General features: G+C 42.4%; 2 protein-coding genes across 2 annotated transcripts; one reads left to right on the forward strand and one right to left on the reverse strand.

Annotated features, from left to right (window-relative positions):
• Positions 1–1,400: 1,400 nt before the first annotated feature.
• On the forward strand, positions 1,401–12,432 carry lipf (lipase, gastric). Its single transcript, XM_061708772.1, has 11 exons — positions 1,401–1,452; positions 3,514–3,645; positions 5,834–5,945; positions 6,023–6,221; positions 7,954–8,063; positions 8,143–8,279; positions 9,182–9,328; positions 9,431–9,502; positions 10,936–11,004; positions 11,080–11,190; positions 12,277–12,432. Exons 2-11 carry the CDS (start codon positions 3,520–3,522, stop codon positions 12,397–12,399), a joined length of 1,206 nt encoding a protein of 401 aa, XP_061564756.1. The 5' UTR covers positions 1,401–1,452; positions 3,514–3,519; the 3' UTR covers positions 12,400–12,432.
• Positions 12,433–13,224: 792 nt separating this feature from the next.
• ankrd22 (ankyrin repeat domain 22) lies at positions 13,225–21,581 on the reverse strand. The gene is made up of 6 exons (XM_061708467.1): positions 21,534–21,581; positions 17,923–18,114; positions 17,734–17,841; positions 15,338–15,415; positions 14,983–15,081; positions 13,225–13,468 (listed from the first exon to the last, which is right to left on the reverse strand). Exons 1-6 carry the CDS (start codon positions 21,552–21,554, stop codon positions 13,391–13,393), a joined length of 576 nt encoding a protein of 191 aa, XP_061564451.1. The 5' UTR covers positions 21,555–21,581; the 3' UTR covers positions 13,225–13,390.
• Positions 21,582–21,932: the final 351 nt, after the last annotated feature.

Here is a 21,932-nt window from a genome sequence, read left to right on the forward strand (position 1 = left end):
TTCCAGATTTTTTAAATTTATTTTTCCTCCTTAAACCTCAAGCCTTCTATTTTATTTTGATATATAATTTACTGTCCTTAATTTGTAACTGCATTTTATCCTGAAGTTTTGTACCTTTGCTGTATATATACGTCAATAAAAAAAAAAAAAAGATTTTAACGATCCAGTTTATGTTCTTATAGTCAGTACTGGAGTTGAGGGGGGGTGAGGGGGGATGTCATCCCCCCCGAAATAAAAATGGTCAAAATCATCCCCCCTGTAAAACTGCCATCCCTCCTTTCCATCCCTTATGTCATTTCATCAATGAATGTGGTTTTACTGCTATTTCAACATTTAGAGTCATCATAACTTATTTGACAATTTTCACCTTTTTCAAGTAAATTTTCACTTGAAATAAGAAGGAAAATCTGCCAGTGGGACAAGATTTATCTTCTTATTACAAGCAATAAAATCTTGTTCCACTGGCAGATTTTTCTACTTATTTTAAGTGAAAATCTACTTGAAACAGGTGAAAATTGTTGTTTTTTCCAGTGATGAGTCTTGTTTTAAGTGTAATGAGATTTTTTTTACTAAAATGAGACATTTTAACTAGAAATAAGACAAATATTCTTGTTAAGATTTTTAGTTTTTGCAGTGATCCGTTTTACTTATCCTGTGAAGGACAGAATCATATTGATAAGTTCAGAAAAGTGTTTTTCCATTGTTGTGTTTTGATGTATTTGATGTAAGCCCAGTGGATATTTAAAGCTTACAGAAGGCTGCATTTAACTGCTGCTATGTCATTCCTGCAGTATTTCTGCAGCTGTTTTGGTCACTGCTATTATTTGTAATATATTATTTTATTTGTAATCAGCACAAATTATCTGTCCCCATATGATAAAATCCACCATCCCCCCTGATTATTTTTTACAACTCGAGTACTGCTTATAGTTTAATGTTACTTAATCATGGGCGTGTTTAGTTTTATTTTCTAGAATAGACTGAAAATTTTTCTGATAACTGAAATTCCCCGTGTAAGGTTTATGTTAGCTGTTTGATTGAATTCGCTAGTTTACCTGAAGTTTTACCTTTAGATTCACAATTTTAATCCGCCACATGTTTAAACCGCATTAGACTGTGCTTTAATTTTGAAGGCCACTTCCGGTGGATAAAACGTTCAGAAACTTGACGGTAAAAACTCATGGATAGATTTTATTGTCGTGTTTCTTTCCAATGTATTTTCGTCCGTGTTTCTGGTCCAGATTCCGTTCCGAGGACTTCCGGTTGGTTTCCGGTCGGCGCTGGTTTTGAGGAAAGAGGAACTTTGATCAGAAACTCTCGTGATCGATCATCAGTCATTCCTGTGTGACCAATCAGATCCATCTCCGGCTCGCTGGCTCCGCCCACCCGTATATGATGGCGGTCATGTGACCGCCGGGCGCAGTCGGAGAGCCGCCGCAGCACAGGTGAGGAACAGGTGAGTTTACCTGGCGCCCCGGCGTCCGCCGTGACGTCATTACCGAGTAACCAAGGGCTGTGACGTCACAGAGCCGCGGGGTGCCAGAACCGGCCGGAAAAAACGGGCCGTTCGAGGCGAGTTTTGGTTGTAGAACAGGCTGGACTCGGGTCCGAGAAAACAGGTTCAGAAACAAGCTGGTGATAAGAGGAGAGCAGAGGCGGAGACGGGCTGAAAACGCCCTAAAAACCGAATAAAAACGGGCTAAAAACAGCTGATCAGTGAGGTTGTGCTGCGTTCAGCATCAAACCCAGGTTAAGAAACAAGCTGGTGAGAAGAGGAAAGCAGAGACGGGCTGAAAGAGGCAGGAAAGTGTGAAGGAAGTGAAAAACAGACCAGAACTCAGGTGGAAACGCGTGTGTTTGGCTGCAACTTAGACCGAAAAACACGTTTGGAAACCAGAAAAACAGCCTAAAAAACGGCCTGAAAACGGGTAAAACAGTCTAAAAACAGCCTGTAAAAAAAGTCTAAAAACAATCTAATAAACAGTCTAAAAACAGCCTAAAAACGTTCTAAAAACAGCATAATAACGGCCTGAAAACAGCCTAAAAACAGCATAATAACGGCCTGAAAACAGTCTAAAAACAGTCTAAAAACGGCCTGAAAACAGTCTAAAAACGGCCTGAAAACAGTCTAAAAACAGCCTGAAAACAGCCTAACAACGGCCTAAAAACAGCCTGAAAACAGCCTAACAACGGCCTAAAAACAGCTGACCAGTGAGTTGCTGCGTTCAGCATCAAACCCAGGTTAAGAAACAAGCTGGTGAGAAGAGGAGAGCAGAGACGGAGACGGGCTGAAAGAGGCAGGAAAGTGTGAAGGAAGTGAAAAACAGACCAGACCTCAGGTGGAAACGCGTGGAAAACTAAATACGGCCTAAAAACAGTCTAAAAGCAGCCTAAAAACGGCCTAAAACCAGCCCATAAAACAGTCTAAAAACAGCATAGTAACAGTCTGAAAACAGTCTAAAAACAGCATAATAACGGCCTGAAAACAGTCTAAAAACAACCTAAAAATAGTCTAAAATCTGTGTAAAAACGGCCTAAAACCAGCCTGTAAAACAGTCTAAAAACAGCCTAAAAACCATCTAAAATCTGTGTAAAAACAGTCTAAAAACAGCATAATAACGGCCTGAGAACAGTCTAAAAACAGCATAATAACGGCCTGAAAACAGTCTGAAAACAGCCTAAAAACCGTCTAAAATCTGTGTAAAAACAGTCTAAAAACAGCATAATAACGGCCTGAGAACAGTCTAAAAACGCCCTGAAAACAGTCTAAAACAGCCTAAAAACAGGTTTGACAGACTGGAAAACAGCCTGTAAAACAGTCTAAAAACAGCCTGTAAACCAGTCTAAAAACAGCCTAAATACGGCCTAAAAACAGTCAAAAAGCAGCCTAAAAACGGTCTAAAAACAGCCGGTAAAACAGTCTAAAAACAGCATAATAACGGCCTGAGAACAGTCTAAAAACGCCCCGAAAACAGTCTAAAACAGCCTAAAAACAGGTTTGACAGACTGGAAAACAGCCTGTAAAACAGTCTAAAAACAGTCTAAAAACAGCCTGTAAACCAGTCTAAAAACAGCCTAAAAACCGTCTAAAATCTGTGTAAAAACAGTCTAAAAACAGCATAATAACGGTCTGAAAACAGTCTAAAAACAGCATAATAACGGCCTGAAAACAGTCTAAAAACAGCCTAAAAACCGTCTAAAATCTGTGTAAAAACAGCATAATAACGGCCTGAGAACAGTCTAAAAACGCCCTAAAAATTGCCTGTAAACCAGTCTAAAAACAGCCTGTAAAACAGCTGACCAGTGAGGTTGTGCTGCGTTCAGCATCAAACCCTTAAATCATTTAAATGATTTTTGACTGTAAGAACCTTTTGATCGGATTATTGACCGTTGACACGAACACATCATTGTTGCCACGGAGACGGGAACTCATGATCTTCTTCATCATCTTTATCTTTGTCACAGTTTTATTCCAAATGTTTTGTAACCCTGCGTGTGTGCGTGTGTGTGTGTCAGACCATGTGGTGTGTGTTGGTGTGTGTTTTCCTCCTCGCTGATGTCATCCATGGCGGGGCGACCGCCGGGGCTTGGCGCCGCTCTGATGGCCGACGGCCGAGACTGGACCCTGAAGTGAACATGAACATCGTGAGTCCAGTTTTTAAGACGTGATCACATGACCAGATCAAAGCAGGTGATCACACCTGAAAATCCTGGGTCCCATGTGACCTCTGACCTGGTGATGTCACACACCGTCTGGAGAGTCAGGTCAAAGATCCTCTATACACAAGATAGCGCATTGCCGTTACTGGCAACGGTATGAAATGGTATCCACTGCCGGTCTCCTAAGTGGGCGTGGTCGCCCCTCTCCCTACATCGTTTTGGAACATACAAGACTAGATACAGTACAACTTTCTTCCAAAAAGACTTAAATAATAAAAATAACAGTATTATTAAGCAAAGAAGCAAGTTTTATTTTAGTTTTAAACTTCATTTTATCCGATGGGAAAACGATGAGAGCCAAATCTCGCGAGAGTGTGTTGCTCAGAGACAGATCTCAAACAAAGTTAATTTTCTCCTAATCTGTCGGTCTGAAAATGGCCATTTTGGTGTCAGAATGTTCAGAAGGTTTGTGGCTTTTGAAAAATGGGTCCCATATTTACTTAGGTTACTATGGGGCGAAGGAATTGGTAATAATCTGTGCTCACGTTCACTTTTCCCATAGGACTCAATAGACTCAGCACCTGCTTCCGGTCTCCTAAAGGGGCGGGGCAGTCACGTGACACAGATACGGGAAATCGAACCGTAGTGGGCTGTCTCGTTTATTGAACGTCTCTGGTCAGGTGATCAGGTCATCACATGACCTGGTAGGAGGTTCAAACAGCCACTCCCATGATCATCTGGGGCTGTTGTCATGGAAATGGACGGTCGGATTACCTTTTGTTGCTGATGCTGCTAACTTTAACTTAAGCTAACTGTAATTAGCTTGACCTCACAGAATATAAAAACTCTAGCGGTACTGAGCTAGCTTTGACTTGCCTATAAGAGTTAGCAGAATTAGATAGCGTCCGTGAACTTTACAAGCTCAACATTATAAGTTTACTGAAGCAGCTAACTGTAGCTAACTAACAATAGCTACCTGTACTTCTTAGCATGTGATAGTATGCTAGCATGTTGCTTAGCATGTGCTACTATTGTAGCGTGTTCCTTATCGTGTGCTAGTATCCAGCGTGTTCCATAGTGTCTGCTAGTATGTACCTTAGCGTTTGATAATAGTCTAACATGTGTTTTAGCGTGTGCTAGTACCAGCGAGTTCCTTAGCGTGTGCTAGTATGTTATTTAGCGTGTGCTAGCATCAAGCGTGTTCCTTAGAACATGCTAGTATCCAGCGTGTTGTTTAGCGTGTACTAGTATTGTAGCGTGTTCCTTAGCATGTGCTAGTATGCTAGTATGTTATTTAGCACCTGCTAGTATTCTAGCGTGTTTTTTAGTGTGTGCTAGTATTCTAGCGTGTTCCTTAAGCTGGGCATACACTGTGCAATATTTTAAATCGTTTGATTCAGCCCCATCTCAAACTGCACGACTAGATCGCTGAGTTCAAAAGTTCACAGCCCACGATTTATGGTCTCACACTGTACGACCCGATGCTCTGATGCTCCGTCTGCTCACACTATACGATCATAATCCTCACGTCGGACTTCTGTTACTGGAACTGCAACGTCAAAAAGAAGTGGAAGAGGAGGAACCCCGAAGTGGGAGACACCGAAGATGCTCAGCAAAAACAAACGCGCTGCCTTAAGCCTGAATTATGGTTCCACGTACCCTACGCCGTAGGCTCTGCGTTGGTGTAACGCGGAACCATAAATCAACCTTTAGCAATTTGTGCCATTCTGTGTGGCGTGATTGGACAAGGAATTGGCTGGGCAGACGTGGGAAATGCAGACTTTTTTGTCTGCTATTAAAACATGATTTGTAATGTGAATTTGCAACACTTTAAACTACAAATAATAGTTTTTGACGTGACATCAGAGATGGTACATGCTCTCTGTGAAAGGATGAGGCCAATCGGGTCGTAGCTGCTTCAACTGTGCAATTCCTTCACGAGGAGCGACCAGGATTTGAAACACGTTTGATTTTCTTGCGAGCACACGATTTGTGATCGGGAACTCGTCGTGAGGTGTATACTGCACGAGGCACGACCAACGATTGGATCCAAAAAATAGTCGCACGACTGGAAAATCGGTTCAAAACGAGCCGACAATCGCACAGTGTCTGCCCGGCATTAGCGTGTGCTAGTATTCTAGCGTTTTCTTTAGCACATGCTTGTGTTCTTCAGACGGAGATCATTCGGCGGTGGGGCTACCCTACGGAGGAGTACGAGGTTCAGACGGAGGACGGGTACATCCTGACTGTGAACAGGATCCCTCGGGGACTCAAACCCTCGGCAGGTCAGTCCCACTCTGGCTCAGGACCAAAGCTTTGGTTCTGGTTGCGGTGGGTTCTGACAGGTTCTGGTTTCATGCAGGTCCAAAGCCGGTAGTGTATCTGCAGCACGGCCTCCTGGCCGCGGGCAGTAACTGGATCACCAACCCGCCCAGCACCGGTCTGGGCTATGTGCTGGCGGACGCCGGGTACGACGTGTGGATCGGAAACAGCCGAGGAAACACCTGGTCCAGGAAGCACCGGACGCTGAGTCCGGACAGCGAGGAGTTCTGGAGGTTCAGGTAGGAAGAGGCTCAGACAGGAGAGCCTTGAGGCTGAAGCGCTTGAACTTAAAAAAATAAAAAGGTGGTTTGATGTGAATAAGTTAAATCATTAAATATAAGTAAACTAAATTTATTATTTTTGGAAATCGACCTATTAATCAAAGTGTACAAATTGCTATTGATAATGTGGAAGTGGAAAGAGTTTTTTTTAATAAGTTTCTTGGAGTGGTCACGTCAACTTCTTAAAAAACTAAATATCAAAAACCATTGCAATTCTATATAAATGTAAACATATTCTAACATTAAACTCACTAAAACTCCTGTATCAATCTTTAATAAAACCATATATAACTTATTGTATAGAAATATGGGGACACACATTTAAGACGATTCACAAAACCAATATTCTTACTCCAAAAAAAAGCAATGCGACTCATAAACAAAGCACCCAACCAACGAATTAACGTAATGGCCCGAATATAAGACGACCCTGATTATAAGACCACCCCCTCTTTTTCAAGATTCAAGTTTGAAAAAAGTCTTTTTGAACACCAAATTAAATTTTTATACAGAAAATAATTACAGTACATCTGAAACAAATGATTATAACAATATATTCGAGAAAAAAGCCTGTTATTTTGCCTCATTCAAATCATCATCTTGAAGTTTGCATCATAACTGGCCGATCTTCAACCAGCTTTTCTCCAGATTGTCGCCACGTTTCTCCATTTTCAGTTATCTCTTCTTTTATTTTCTTCTCTTTTCTTTTTTTACCGCTGTTTTTATTTTTCTTCTTGGTGCCAGGGGTTCCTTTGGCCTGGGGAGTTAAGTTCAGCATCCGCTTTAAAGATATCTGGCGCCATCTAGCATTGTGAATGGGTATAACGTCTAGACCCCGAATGCAAGACGAACCACACTTTTTCAGTCTTTTTTCAATGCAAAAAACACCGTCTTAAATTCGGGCCAATACGGTATTTATAGATACAAATGAGCTCAAATTCAATGAACTGGTGGACTTCAAAACTGCACAGCTCATGTTCAAAATCAACAATAACGTGCTGCCAAACTGTATCCAAAACATGTTTAATTTAAGACAAAGCCATTCCAACCTCAGAGGGGAGAGAGATACAGGAAATCAACAATCAGAACCAACACCAAACTGAGATGCTACAGTGGCAGCGGTGGAAGTTTGGAATAAGTTGGAGAGGGATTTGAAATCATGTAGAACCTTAACCTTATTTAAAAAAACATTGAAAAGAAGGATTATTTCTTTATATCAAAGTAATGAGCGGTGATGCTTGCTATGTTGATTTGGGTATTAATTTATTTAGTAATTTGATTATTCAAGGATGAAGGAAACATGTAAACTGCACCTTTTTTCTTTCTTATTTCTCAAGGTTCAAGGAATCTTTGTTATCCCCATGGAGGCAATTTGTTTTACAGCTCGCAGTCATACTTATCTCTTACTTTTACTATTTCATTACTTTAAATGATCCTTTCGAGGGTATGCAATGAATAAGCTTTGCTTCAGCCTACACCTTTTTCAGTCTGGATGTTATTTGTATATTGGAAACTTCTTTTTTTTTTGTAATGTTTTCTTTGAACAGTGTATTTGTTTCCTTGTTGTCATTTTTAATTTTTTTTATTTTTTATTTTGTAAAAGCTATTTTGATGTTTGTTTTATTTATTTATTTTTTTGTGATGTCATGACCGAAAATAAACTGAACTGAGGTGTGTCGTGTCCCTGCAGTTATGACGAGATGGCTCTGAAGGATCTCCCGGCGGTCGTCGACCACATCCTGAAGGTGACGGGTCAGGAGCAGATCTTCTACATCGGACACTCTCAGGGAACCACCATCGGTAACGAACGCCGCCGCTTCTACTCTCATGGATCTTTCATTTTGTTAGTGTTAGTGACATGAACCGGCCTCTTTTCCAGCATTCATGGCGTTCTCCTCGCTGCCGGCGCTGGCCAGTAAGATCCGCCTGTTCTTGGGTTTGGCTCCCGTGGCGACCGCCGCCTTCACCGACAGCCCCATGACCAAACTGTCCATCCTGCCGGACAGCATCGTCTGGGTGAGAGACGTCACATGACCCACAGCTCAGCTGTTTACGCCGGCGGTTTTCCAATATCCCCAACCAGAAGACGAGTCAGATGTTTAAATGAAGGCGTTTTATGGACGCGAGCAACTAAAGTCTGGAAAGATCTAATCTAGCTCCTAGATTCTGTTCAGGAGTTTTTAAAATATTAATTTCTAGTTGAAAATGAAAATCCTTGATTTCATAAACTCGATTTTACAAGAAAAAAAAACATTTTTGAATTCAGACTTTATTTAATTTCCGAAAGAAAACTCGGGAGTTCTGATTCATAAACTCGTTCATTTAGGAGGCTTTTTCACAAATTTGCTGTTTTATAAAGTCAGAATTTGACGTTAAAAAAGCTGAAAAATTATGAGAGAAAATGTCAAAATTCTGGCTTCAAAAAGTTGCTAAAATTGTGAGAAAAAAAACTACATTTTTCAAGAAAAAAAATTATTCGTCTTTATAAAATTTGACGTCGTAAACTTTGACTTTATAAACTTTGACGTCGTAAACTTTGACTTTACAAACGTTGACGTCGTAAACTCACCAATTTGCAAAAGAAAACGTTGAATTTCTGGGTTTGTCACGTGACAAACACGTAAATGTGCGAGAAAAGACTCAGAAATTCAGGTTATGACTTTAAAACTCTTGAACTTCGGTGGCTACGAGCTCATGCGGATCGCTTCCAGCCAGAATCAGGTTCCATCAGACGGGTCAGTCACGTGGCCGGGTCACTGACGGGTCATGTGACTGGTCCGGTTCTGGTGTTGCTCCCGTCCTCCGTGGCGTCCAGCGCGTTTGTCCCTGCAGATCTACATCCATGTTTTCCGACTCTTGAACCCGTTTCCTCAGAGAGTTCTGGGTAACGTTGGGGCCGTGTCTCTGTCCCCCTGCAGGACACCTTTGGGAAGCGGGACTTCCTGCCCCAGAGCAAATACATCAAGTGGCTGGCCGAACACTTCTGCTCCAAGCAGCTGCTCAGCGAGCTGTGCGGGAACCTGTTCTTCGTCCTCTGCGGCTTCGATGAGAAGAACCTCAACATGGTGCGTAGGTCCGAGAGTCGTGGGAACCGCTTTATCTGAACGTCACACAATAGTGGTAATGGTAATGGCAGCCGCACTTAGTCCTCTTCTTATGTGTTCCAGACCCGGACCCCGGTCTACACCACCCACTGCCCCGCCGGGACCTCCGTCCAGAACATGGTCCACTGGGCCCAGGTACCGCACACGTACACACCTCTTCACCCGACCTCTCAGATGCGTCCCGTTTTCTCCCCAACGTAGGGATGGGAATCGAGAACAGGTTCTCAGTGTTTCAATTCCTTGGAATCGTTTGCCTTTTTTGCAAACGATTCCCTTATCGATTCCAGTGGGTGCGAATGACGTTACCACGCACGTTGCATAGTTACGCACGTGCGCATTCGCGCCCAGCAGGAAAACATGGGGACAAAGCGGCATAAACGCTCGAACGTTTGGTTACATTTTACCAAAAAGGATGACAACAGGGCGACAATTCTTGCAATGTGGACATTTCAACGAAGGGAGGAAACTGTTAGGTAGGGCTGGGCGATTTTGGACAAAAATAAAATCCTGATTTTTTTTCTCTGAAAACCCGATTTTCGATTTCGATTTTTTTGGTAAAACTACAAAAGACAATGGAATAAATTGTTTCAAATATTTTATCTTTATTTTTTAAAGAAAAATAGCAAACAAATTTCCCTATTGGGAATGAAGTGCAACTGAAAGATACTGTAAATCCTCCTTGAGTTTAGTAAAGTGACAACATTTACAATCTTCTTGACCAAACAAAGATGACTAGACGAGCTCCGTCTGTAATGCAGCCAGCTGCAAAAAAGGAAAATCCATTTTCCCATTTTCCTTTTTTTAACATCGATTGTGATTAATAAATCCGATTTAGATTTAAAATCGATTAATCGCACAGCCCTACTGTTAGGGCTCGGCCGGCTGGTGCTTTCCTCCGCAACCTGGGAGCGCGGAGTCGGCGCAGCGTGTGATAGAAGAGCCGCACGCTCGGCCACGAGGACAGCGGAGTGCGCCCCTGACACAGGTGCAGAAGTTAAAGAGCATCTACCACTAGCTTCTCCTTTCATCAAGGCAGGGAAGAGAATCAGGCCAGAATAGATGAATGTCACCAGCAGTGACTAAGTTTGTGGTGTTGAACATGTTACTGGACATTCTTGTGTAATTTGCCACAGAATAATTTGTTGTATTTAGTTAATTTCTACAGAAGAAAATGTATTTTATTATTATAATTTTATATTAAATACATATTTTATATTACAAATAATTTTGTGGGGACCCCCTGGCACCATCGAGGGGGCGTCTTAAGACCTCACTTGTATTTCTCTGTTCAAAGATATAAAACAAAGTTGATGCTAATCGACCTGTTTGTTGTCCTTTTTTCCAAATGAGAATTGATAAAGAATTGAATCGTTAAAGAAAATCGAAAATGGAATCGGAATCGTAAAAATCTTATCAATTCCCATCCCTACCCCAACGTCCCGGATGCGTCCTGTTATCACCCCAACGTCTCACATCCTCAGACCCTGATAGTTTGAAGTATTCCGGGTCCTTTAACTCGGTTCCGGCTCCGATCCGATGCCGTCTCACCGTCCTGCTCTCGTCTTCAGGCCGTTCGTCGGGGGAAACTGATGGCGTTCGACTTCGGAGCCGAAGGAAACATGAAGCACTACAACCAGGTGAGGCTGAACCCGGACCGGTCCCTGGACGGGACCAGCTGAGGTTCTCATGTCCGTGCGTCTGTCCCTCTCCAGACCAGCCCCCCCGAGTACCGGGTCCAGGACATGAAGGTTCCCACGGCTCTGTTTTCAGGAGGACACGACACTCTCGCGGACCCCAAGGACGTGGCGGTGCTGCTCACCCAGGTCAGTCCCAAGACCCGGGGGGGGAACCGGCTCGGGGGTCTGGGTTTGACTGTCGGGGGAGGGGTGCAGAAGCAGGCTGGACTTTGTTATCTTCAGACACAATAAAAGGAAAGATTAGTGAAGTCTACAACATCGTATCAGGAGAAGGTCGATCTTCTTTCCAGTTGTTAAAGATTTGGGAGAAGGAATTAGGCAGAAACTTAGAAAAAAATTCCTGCTTAAATATCTGTGAAAAAGTACATTTTCCATTTACAAGTAATACAATTAAGGAAGCTAATTTTAAATTCGTCCATAAGTTTTACTTAATTTCAATAAAAATGCATAAAATATCAAAGGATATTTCGTCAAAGTGTTCTAGATGTAAAAAGATGCAGGGGATATTCATGCATATGTTCTGGGAATGCGACCGTTTACAAAGTTATTGGAAAATCAATTCATTCCCTTACACAATTAGTCCTGGACAAAAAATTTGATTTAAGCAGTTGTTTATATTTATTAAATGACACACACTATATTACAAAAAATGCAGGATATTCATTTTGATCACTTACTTTGCAAAGAAATGTATACTTTTATTTTGGAAGAACGATTCCCCGCCATCTTATAAGACTTTTGTAGATCAACTCACAGCCTTTCTACCCTTAGAAAAACCAACCTTGGAAAAATATAATCGTGGCCATCTTTTTCAAGAATTTTGGTTCCCATTATTCTCTGGTTTAGAGAACATCATTGTATGCTGAATGCTGTTTTATTGCTGTCATTTACTTTATGTATCCGTAGGCATTTGAGTTTTAATGCCCCTATTGTTATTTATTTATTTATTTTCTTTATTTTTATTCACTTACTTTTTTCTTCTTTCCAGTTTATTTATTTTATTTATTTATTTTTGTGTATGTTTTTGTGCTTTTTTCGGGGGGGGGAAATAGGTGGGAATAGGCACGCATGCACAAAAGAAAATTGTAAGACCTACCATCATTGAGAATGTATTTGATTGTCTTTCTTTTGTGAAATAAAAAAAAAAGAAGCAGTCTGTTCGGCCTCCAGCTCCTCAGCTTCCCGTCTCTGACGTCCTCCGTCCCTCCGCAGGTGTCCAACCTGGTTTACCACCAGCACATCCCGCACTGGGAACACCTGGACTTCATCTGGGGTCTGGACGCTCCGGAGCAGATGTTTCCGTCCATCCTGAAGCTGCTGCAGGAGCACCGTTAGAGCCGCCTGGCAGGCGTTGGGTCGACCTCTGGACTCCCGGAGGTCCTTCGTGTCTTCAGGACCGACTTCTAACCTCTGATCCGGACCAGGACGGTGAACCGGTGGTGGCCAGACTCCGCCGGCTCCACCCACCTTCACCTGCAGCGACGTGTCCGAACAATCCATACCGACTCCTGATTTTAACGTTTTTAACGTTTTTTTAACTATTCATCTTCAGCAACATGTAACCTCTTTTATAAACTGTGAATTCTTCTGGTGCCAAATAAAAAAAAAACACCTCCCAAGATTAAATATAAAACTGAACTTTAATTTTACATTTACAGTTTGACTCTTTTTGTTTTAAATATACTCTTTTACATATTTTCTCTGTTACAGACGCCAGGCTAACCTTAGCTTAGCAATCATGATAGGAATGTAAGTGCATTAAAGTTGCATCCAGCACACATACTGCTTAGCATAAAGCAAAAACTCAAAATCTTACCAGGAATATTTGTCTTATTTCTAGTTAAAATGTCTCATTTTTAGTCAAAAAATCTCATTACAATTAAAACAAGAGTCATTACCAGAAAAATAACTTGTTATTTGACAATTTTCACCTGTTTCAAGTAAATTTTCACTTGAAATAAGTAGAAAAATCTGCCAGTGGAACAAGATTTTTTTGCTTGTAATGAGAAGATAAATCTTGTCCCACTGGCAGATTTTTCTACTTATTTCAAGTGAAAATTTACTTAAAACAGGTTTAAAATGGTCAAATAATAAGTTATTTTTCTGGTAATTACTCTAGATTTAAGTGTAATGAGATTTTTTGACTAAAAATGAGACATTTTAACTAGAAATAAGACAAATATTCTTGTTAAGATTTTGAGTTTTTGGAATGTAAGCACCGGAAACCAAGGGTAACTGTTAGCATAGCTTAGCATAGTTAGGCAGCAGCGTTGCCGTGTCTCCGTCATCAGTGACAACTTAAATTAAGGACGTGTCCGTCCGTCCGTCAGCGATCCTTCCGCAGCATCTTAGCGATCTTGGTGAACTTCAGCCGGTTGGCGATGTCCAGCGGAGTTTCTCCCACCTGAAACCAGAAGTACCAAGTATTTCAGGGCCGTCGCTCATCTCGTTTAGAATGTTCAGATGTTTCTTATTCCGGATGTCCGTGATTATCTACGTTTGCCGTTTCTGTCAGTATTTTTTTTCAGATTTTTATTGATTGAATTGCCTTTCTGTCATTCGTTATTCGTGTTAATCTACGTTATTATTCATGTCAACAAGTTTATTCACATTTCGCTCGACTTTTTGTATTTACAGGTTTATTTACATAAACCATGAAGGACATCTGCATGTTTCTTTCCAACCTGATCTCACAAAAATCCGTGAAATGCCCACGACCTCTCACCACTATTTTCCGTGGCACCAGCACGGAAATTGTAAAATTCCCTGTGAGCACCAAGGATATTGTACCATGCAAAGTCAATTGGGATCCGTTGTCGTGATATATACACAGATTATTACATTATTATTATGTATATATTATTCTTTATTATAGTTTTAAGTTATGAGTTTTTGATGCGCAAGTTACTGTTTGTTATTGTTAGTTTGTAAAAGCATGTTTTTAACGCCGTTTCAACAGTGTTTTAATGGTGTTTTGATGATTTTTAACAGTATTTTGACAGCGAGTATTTAAACGCGTTTTCTAGTATTTAACGTAAATTCGAGTATTTAACCATGTTGTTTGCTGTCGCCATGACGACAGAGTTGGTGTAAGTGATGTGAAATTATTATTTTTAGCAAAAACCACAAGCGTTTCCTACTTGTAACCAATCAAGTGGTGCATTAACCTAACCAGACCTTAACCAGAGCGTCTTTCTGTACGTTTTCACTCATTTGTTAATTCAAGTTATTTGTGACATCAACATATTATTTTAGGATCATTATTCTTAATCCACCTTTATTTATATGGAACATTTAAACAATCTAAGTCGACAAACGTGATTAACAGCATTAAAAACAATTAAAACATCAATACAATAAATACAATTACAATATAAACTGAAACATTTTAAAATAAAGATGAAAAGTAAGAAAATGTAGATTAAAAAAAAATAAAAGTCACATGCTCTTATGTAGCAAAAGACAATCTGAATGTTTAAGTTTTGAATTTGGAATTAAACAGTCGCAGCGAGAGTTAGCCGAGCTAGCGACTCTTCTGGAAGTGACGAGGCCGCGGAAGCGGGAAAACCAACATTCACGACATCACAACAACACGGTAACAGAAGAAGAGGACGACTTTGTATCTCACGTGCAACACGATCAGACTTAGTAGGTACAAAATGTACAGAGCTGATTATTGCCAATAGCTGGATTTAGATGTGCGTGTAACCGTACTGATGGTTAGATTTTACTATATTGTTCTTGTGCTTTACCTAAAAACATTGTGTTTTTGTTCATATATTTTTCTGGTAACCGTCGTGCTTTAGTTCGTATATTATTTCGGACGCCATCATGTTTTCCGGCGTATATTATTCCTCATACCATTGTGTTTCTCATCTTTCGTTATTCCTGTTGGGGCTGTAGATTGCGGGTACGTACGTTATTCTTGATGGTTGTTTTGGCGTTTCGATGCAGCAACAGAGGAACTAGTGCAGAACTTTTCCTCAGACAGACGTAGTGAAGAGCCGTGTTCCCCTTCTACAAAAAACAAACACAATATTTCTGACCGTCAGTTGAACAGAGTAAATACATTCCATTACATGTAGAAGAGGAAGAGTAAAATCAGGCTACAGAAACGCAGTGGATCACAAAGCAGCTGCAGGTAAAACGGCTTTTAAACAAGTGCAGCTTAGATCACATTCAGATACTCAGGGAGTCAAAAGGAGAGCAAAGTTCTCAGAGATCCAAACCACAACAGAACAGTTTTCATTTCTGTCTTCATGCGTTCACTTACGTAATCGACAGCGTTGACGTTGACTTTGGTGTTCAGCACGGCGTTCATCAGCGCTGCGTTCTGCCTCCGTTTCTGCAGCTGCAACACAGATGTGCGTGTTAGTCCCATGAGGTTTGCATATCAAATCAAACTATTTGTATAGTGCTTTTCATGCATAAAAATGCAACAAAGTGTTTTACATAAAAACAATACACAAACATAAAATGTATTAACATTGAGATAAAAACAATGAGATAATAAAACAGGATAAACTAAACTAAAGATTAATATAAAGCATAGTAGTAATCCCAGAGGGATTTCCCCATCAAAAGGTACAGGAATTTGTTTTCTGCGCATGCCGTTTTCGCGAGGAATCTTGCTCTTTTGAGTCCAGGAAGTTCTTATAAACATGGAGAAACGCAAGACCAGGAGGAGACTAATCACTTCATAAATGTAATGAAGGATATGAACATTTCTGCATTTGTAGACGGTAGAAAGTACCGGGATAGAAGATTTACAAGAAGGTGAGCGAAAAGTTGCGCGAAGCAGGATTTGTAGGAACGCCAGACCAGATCAAGCTCCGCTGGAAGAAACAAAACGACTTCTACTGGGCTGTTGATTATCCACCGTGCTGCTGTTATTGTTGTTGTTTTGAATTTGGATACAGGAAGAAGAAGCGGAAATTGTGTCATGATGTTCTCCGTGCGTCGCTGGTTGGATCCAGATATCCCAAATGATTAATTACCATGTATACAGGGATGACCCTTTTTGCTCACGCATGTAAACGGAATATTCCCAATGTTTCAGTAACCGGAATATTAACAATTACCCGAATTTTGACTGCATGTAAACGTAGTGACTGACTGCTGAGCAGCTCAGCCATTCCAGAGGTCTCTCAAAAGCCACATCTGAAGAATCTTTTCTTTAAAGTTTATACAGTTTTACCTGATGAGGTAGATAAAAACTCCATCAACGCAAATATGTTTATTTCTGCTGTGAAGAGATTAACTCACTGTTGGATTGAGACCCTGGTGGTCGGTAGAGGAACTGCAGGTTTTACTTCAAATAGCAAAGCCTCGGGTTCTTTTCTGGTTGGGACTCAACCATGCAACTAGATTTGTTTCTTAATTATTCAAATCTACCTCCATATGCAACTGTGTGTGTTTTTTAGGTGGTGAAACATGGATGAAAAGAGGTGAAACGAGGACGAGAGGAAGTGAAACGTGGACGAGAGGAGGCGAAACGTGGACAAGAGGAAGCGAAACGTGGACGAGAGGAGGTGAAACGTGGACGAGAGGAGGTGAAACGTGGACGAGAGGAGGTGAAACGTGGACGAGAGTAGGTGAAACGTGGACGAAAAGAGGTGAAACCTGGACGAGAGGAGGTGAAACCTGGACGAGAGGAGGTGAAACCTGGACGAGAGGAGGCGAAACGTGGACCAGAGAAAGTGAAACGTGGACCAGAGGAGGTGAAACGTGGACGAGAGAAAGTGAAACGTGGACCAGAGGAGGTGAAACGTGGACGAGAGGAGGTGAAACGTGGACCAGAGGAGGCGAAACGTGGACGAGAGGAGGTGAAACGTGGACCAGAGGAGGTGAAACGTGGACGAGAGGTGAAACGTGGACAACAGGAGGTGAAACGTGGACGAGAGGAGGTGAAACGTGGACGAGAGGAGGTGAAACGTGGACCAGAGGAGGCGAAACGTGGACGAGAGGAGGCGAAACGTGGACGAGAGGAGGCGAAACGTGGACCAGAGGAGGCGAAACGTGGACGAGAGGAGGCGAGACTTGGACGAGAGGAGGCGAAACGTGGACGAGAGGAGGCGAAACGTGGACGAGAGGAGGCGAAACGTGGACGAGAGGAGGCGAAACGTGGACGAAACGTGGACAAGAGGAGGCGAAACGTGGACGAGAGGAGGCGAAACGTGGACGAGAGGAGGTGAAACGTGGACCAGAGGAGGCGAAACGTGGACGAGAGGAGGCGAAACGTGGACGAGAGGAGGCGAAACGTGGACGAGAGGAGGCGAAACGTGGACGAGAGGAGGCGAAACGTGGACGAGAGGAGGCGAAACGTGGACGAGAGGAGGCGAAACATGGACGAGAGGAGGCGAAAGGTGGACGAGAGGAGGCGAAACGTGGACGAGAGGAGGCGAAACGTGGACGAGAGGAGGCGAAACGTGGACGAGAGGAGGCGAAACGTGGACGAAACGTGGACAAGAGGAGGCGAAACGTGGACGAGAGGAGGCGAAACGTGGACGAGAGGAGGCGAAACGTGGACCAGAGGAGGTGAAACGTGCACGAAAAGAGTTGAAACGTGGACGAGAGGAGGTCAAACGTGGACCAGAGGAGGTAAAACGTGGACGAGAGGAGGTGAAATGAGGACCAGAGGAGGTGAAACGTGGACGAGAGGAGTCTCACCATGAGGAAGTAGCCGAGCAGCAGGATGGGCATCAGGATGGTGATCATCAGGTAATCCAGGAGAGAGAAGGATCTCTTGGACACGTAGTGGAGACACGTCCTCTGTTTCTGATGGACAGACAGAAGGACAGAGTGAGACCTCGCCCACCACAGCTGGCAGCAAGACACTGACATCATCGGGGGAATCACCTTATTGGTCAGGTGGACGTCGGCCTCGTTCTCCAGCAGGTACGTCACCACGGCCAGTTTACCAGAGCGGCAGCCGGCGATGAGCGGCGTGTCCCCGGTGAGTCGCTCCTGCACGTCCAGCTGGGTCGGGTCATTTTTCAGGACGTCGTACAGCTGATAGACGTCGCCATCATATGCCGCCTGACAGGCCGGCTGAGGAAGAAGAGAGGAGGGTCGGTTACAAACATCAAAAACCACCTCTGTGTGACCTCGCTCAATCGTCCTTATTCAGATGTGTTCACCCTAACCTGTGATGCTCAACTTTATATTACCGTAATTCTGGTCAAATCGGTCTAAACATCTTTCGTCCTATGCGCAACTCTCATCAAAATTTCACTTGCCGAACTCCCACCTTTTCCGCTTTTTTCAAAGTAGAGACTTCGTTAAAAAGAATTTTCCCCATTTCCCTAATCGCCCACCTGAAACCCTGACGGACATACTTCTAGCCGTGGACCCCAAACGAAAGAAGTGTATTTCAACTCCCTTCGGCCGACAACTTTAATACCTCTCAATTTGACCAGGACTGCGTGGGAGAATGACTTGTCTATGGTGCTGACGGATCAACAGTGGACCGCAGCTGTAAACCTGACCCATACCTCCTCCATCTGTGCTCGTCACGGCCTGATTCAATGTAAAATCCTGCACAGGATCCACTACACAAATGCAAAACTTGCTAAGATCTATCCCACGGTTAGCGATGCTTGCAATAGATGTAACCATTCCCCTGCTAGCCATTCACACATGTTTTGGTCGTGCCCTAAACTGACTCCTTTTTGGCAAAGTATTTTTGATACCATAGGTAGAGCCTATGGCCTGACTATTCCCCCTGACCCAGTATCGGCTATTTTTGGATCCCCTCCTGACATCAACCTCTCTGTTGGAGCAAAACGGGCCCTGATTTTTTCGACCTTGCTGGCTCGCCGGCTGATCCTGCTTGATTGGAAGCTCACCCGACCTCCATCGTATAACCGCTGGGTTAAAGAAGTCCTTACAACCTGAAACTTGAAAAGCTTAGGTTTTCACTCAATGGCTCCACCAAGAGATTTCAAGACACATGGCAACCCTTTCTGGAATTAGTTAACTCCCCTGACATAGCCTTGGATGCGGAGGACTAGGTTCCGGCTCTTTTCATTTCAACCCCCCCCCCCCCCCTTTTTTTTTTCTTCTTTTATCTTTTTCCCTGTATGTGTATGAATGCGTGTGCGTGTGTGAGTATGTTGTTTGTTTCAGTATGGCTCGGACCTGAGGTGGGTGGGTGGGTTTTAGTGACAGATCAATGTACTGATACATGTTTTTCAGACTCTTTTGATGTATATGTCATTTTATTGTGTAAATCTCAATTAACAGATTTGAAAAAAAAAAAAATCTGTCTAAACATCCTCATTTCAAGAGTCACTACTGAAACAATATCTGAAACAGGGACGAGAGCAGGCGAAACGGGGACGAGAGGAGGCGAAACGTGGACGAGAGCAGGCGAAACGGGGACGAGAGCAGGCGAAACGGGGACGAGAGCAGGCGAAACGGGGACGAGAGCAGGCGAAACGGGGACGAGAGCAGGCGAAACGGGGACGAGAGCAGGTGAAACGGGGAGGAAGAGGTGAAACAAGGATGAAAAGAGGTGAAAAGTGGGCGAAAAGATGTAAAACGAGGACGAGAAGAGGTGAAACGGGGACGAGAGGAGGCGAAACGTGGACGAGAGGAGGCGAAACGTGGACGAGAGGAGGCGAAACGTGGACGAGAGGAGGCGAAACGTGGACGAGAGGAGGCGAAACGTGGACGAGAGGAGGCGAAACGTGGACGAGAGCAGGCGAAACGGGGACGAGAGCAGGCGAAACGGGGACCAGAGCAGGCGAAACGGGGACCAGAGCAGGTGAAACGGGGAGGAAGAGGTGAAACAAGGATGAAAAGAGGTGAAAAGTGGGCGAAAAGATGTAAAACAAGGACGAGAAGAGGTGAAACCTAGAACTTGGACGAGAGGATGCGAAAGGGGGACCAAAGGAGGTGAAACGAGGACCAGAGGAGGTGAAACGTGGATGAAAAGAGGTGAAACGTGGATGAAAAGAGGTGAAGCGAGGATGAAAAGAGGTGAAAAGTGGGCGAAAAGATGTGAAACGAGGACGAGAAGAGGTGAAACCTAGAACCTGGGCCAGAGGAGGCTAAACAAGGACGAGAGGGTGTGAAAGGGGGACCAAAGGAGGTGAAACAGGGACGAAAAAAGGTCAAAAGGAGACGAAAAGACGTGAAAAGGTGAAACCTGGACGAGAGGAGGTGAATCGTGACTCCAGAAACGGCAGATGAAATCACAGAAATCACAGATGATCATCTACAACAAACTAGTCCGTCCAGTTTCCGCATGCCGTCACAGGTAAACACTCCCAGGTAAACACTCCCAGGTAAACACTCCCAGGTGAGGCTCCGCCCCCCCCGCGTCATCGGGACAGTCACTCTTTCATTAAGTGATGCTTTTAAATGAGGAGAAAAACACTTTTCTGGAAACTTAAATGCACAGTGACGTCACCACGGACCACTTAATTGAAACTCCTCGTGACGTCATTTCGCACCTCTCCGACACATCTGGTCGTTTGTTTGTTTGTTCGTTTTTCGCGCACAGTTTTTGATTGATTGATTGATTGATTGAAATCTTTATTTCGAGCATATTAAAATAAAAAAGAAAAACAATTACACAAAACATCAGAAAAGAATACAAATAAACAGTCATTAAACAAATCAAAAGGAAATAAACCTTCATGCCCGAAAAGGAGTAGGAGGAAGTAAAAAAACGTATGATGTCCTACCCCTTGTTTCTTTTTCAATTTTGCTTGAAAACAAAATAAAAAGAAATAAATATAACAGAAAGCTTTACTTTCTCAAAAAATATACCTGTTATTACATTATAAAAATATTACAGCACTTCATTGCAATATTATACCTGAGCATTATGAACAAATTATATATATATATATATATATATATATATATATAAATATTGTGATGAGCTTAAGATTAAGATTCCCAGAATATTCTAATTTTTTTAGATAGGATATTTGAGTTTTCTTAAACTGTAAGCCATGATCAGCAATATTAAAATAATAAAAGACTTGCAATATTTCAGTTGATTTGTAATGAATCCAGAATGTATGACATTTTTGTTTTTGTAATTGCATTACAGAAAATCACAATATTCTAATTTTCTGAGACAGTCCTGTATAAGTACACACATCTTATCCTAAACAATATAATCATTATTATATATACCATTTTATATACGTACATTACCCTGAATCCCCACACAATCACTACCTCATGTCTCCTCTTCCCTGTATTTGGCAAAAATCATTTCTTTGTATTTCTTTTGAACCTGTAGATTTTGGACATTGTTTCAGCTCTTTACTCAGACTGTTCCATAGACTCACTCCACTGTTTGAAATGCAAAATGTTTTGCTTCTAGTTCTACAAGCAACAGTTTGAATTCAGGTGTGGACCGGAATTCACTTCTATGGCTGTCAACCTAAAAACCCGCGACTTGAATGTTAATTTGGGACAGAAAACATACAAAGTATCTTTTTTCTTACCTCGGAGTAAACCAGACCCATGTCGGCAGAAACACACCTGGACGCGGCGTGTGCCACGTCAGCGAGGCTCTTCCGGTGCGGCTTTTCAAAATAAAGACACCGTTGAATGAATGAATGAATGAATGAATGAATGAATGAATGAATGAATGAATGAATGAATGAATGAATGAATGAATGAATGAATGAAAAAAGTACTCGAGTTGTAAAAAAAAAATCAGGGGGGATGGTGGATTTTATCATATGGGGACAGATAATTTGTGCTGATTACAAATAATATATACAGGACTGCCTCAGGAAATTTGAATATTGTGATAAAGTTCTTTATTTTCTGTAATGCAATTAAAAAAACAAAAATGTCATACATTCTGGATTCATTACAAATCAACTGAAATATTGCAA

The sequence above is a fragment of the Cololabis saira genome, chromosome 19, assembly GCF_033807715.1.
Source record: "Cololabis saira isolate AMF1-May2022 chromosome 19, fColSai1.1, whole genome shotgun sequence".
Taxonomy (NCBI): Eukaryota; Metazoa; Chordata; class Actinopteri; order Beloniformes; family Belonidae; genus Cololabis; species Cololabis saira.

Excerpts from the sequence above, each read along its gene's own strand:
- lipf (XM_061708772.1), top strand. The coding sequence starts at position 3,520 with ATGTGGTGTGTGTTGGTGTGTGTTTTCCTCCTCGCTGATGTCATCCAT. Across the intron at positions 3,646-5,833 it reads CTGAAGTGAACATGAACATC|ACGGAGATCATTCGGCGGTG; the intron begins GTGAGTCCAGTT and ends TGTGTTCTTCAG. Across the intron at positions 11,191-12,276 it reads TGGCGGTGCTGCTCACCCAG|GTGTCCAACCTGGTTTACCA; the intron begins GTCAGTCCCAAG and ends GTCCCTCCGCAG.
- ankrd22 (XM_061708467.1), bottom strand. The coding sequence starts at position 21,554 with ATGGGTCTGGTTTACTCCGAG. Across the intron at positions 18,115-21,533 it reads TGGGTCTGGTTTACTCCGAG|CCGGCCTGTCAGGCGGCATA; the intron begins GTAAGAAAAAAG and ends CTTCTTCCTCAG. Across the intron at positions 15,416-17,733 it reads TGCTCGGCTACTTCCTCATG|CTGCAGAAACGGAGGCAGAA; the intron begins GTGAGACTCCTC and ends TCTGTGTTGCAG.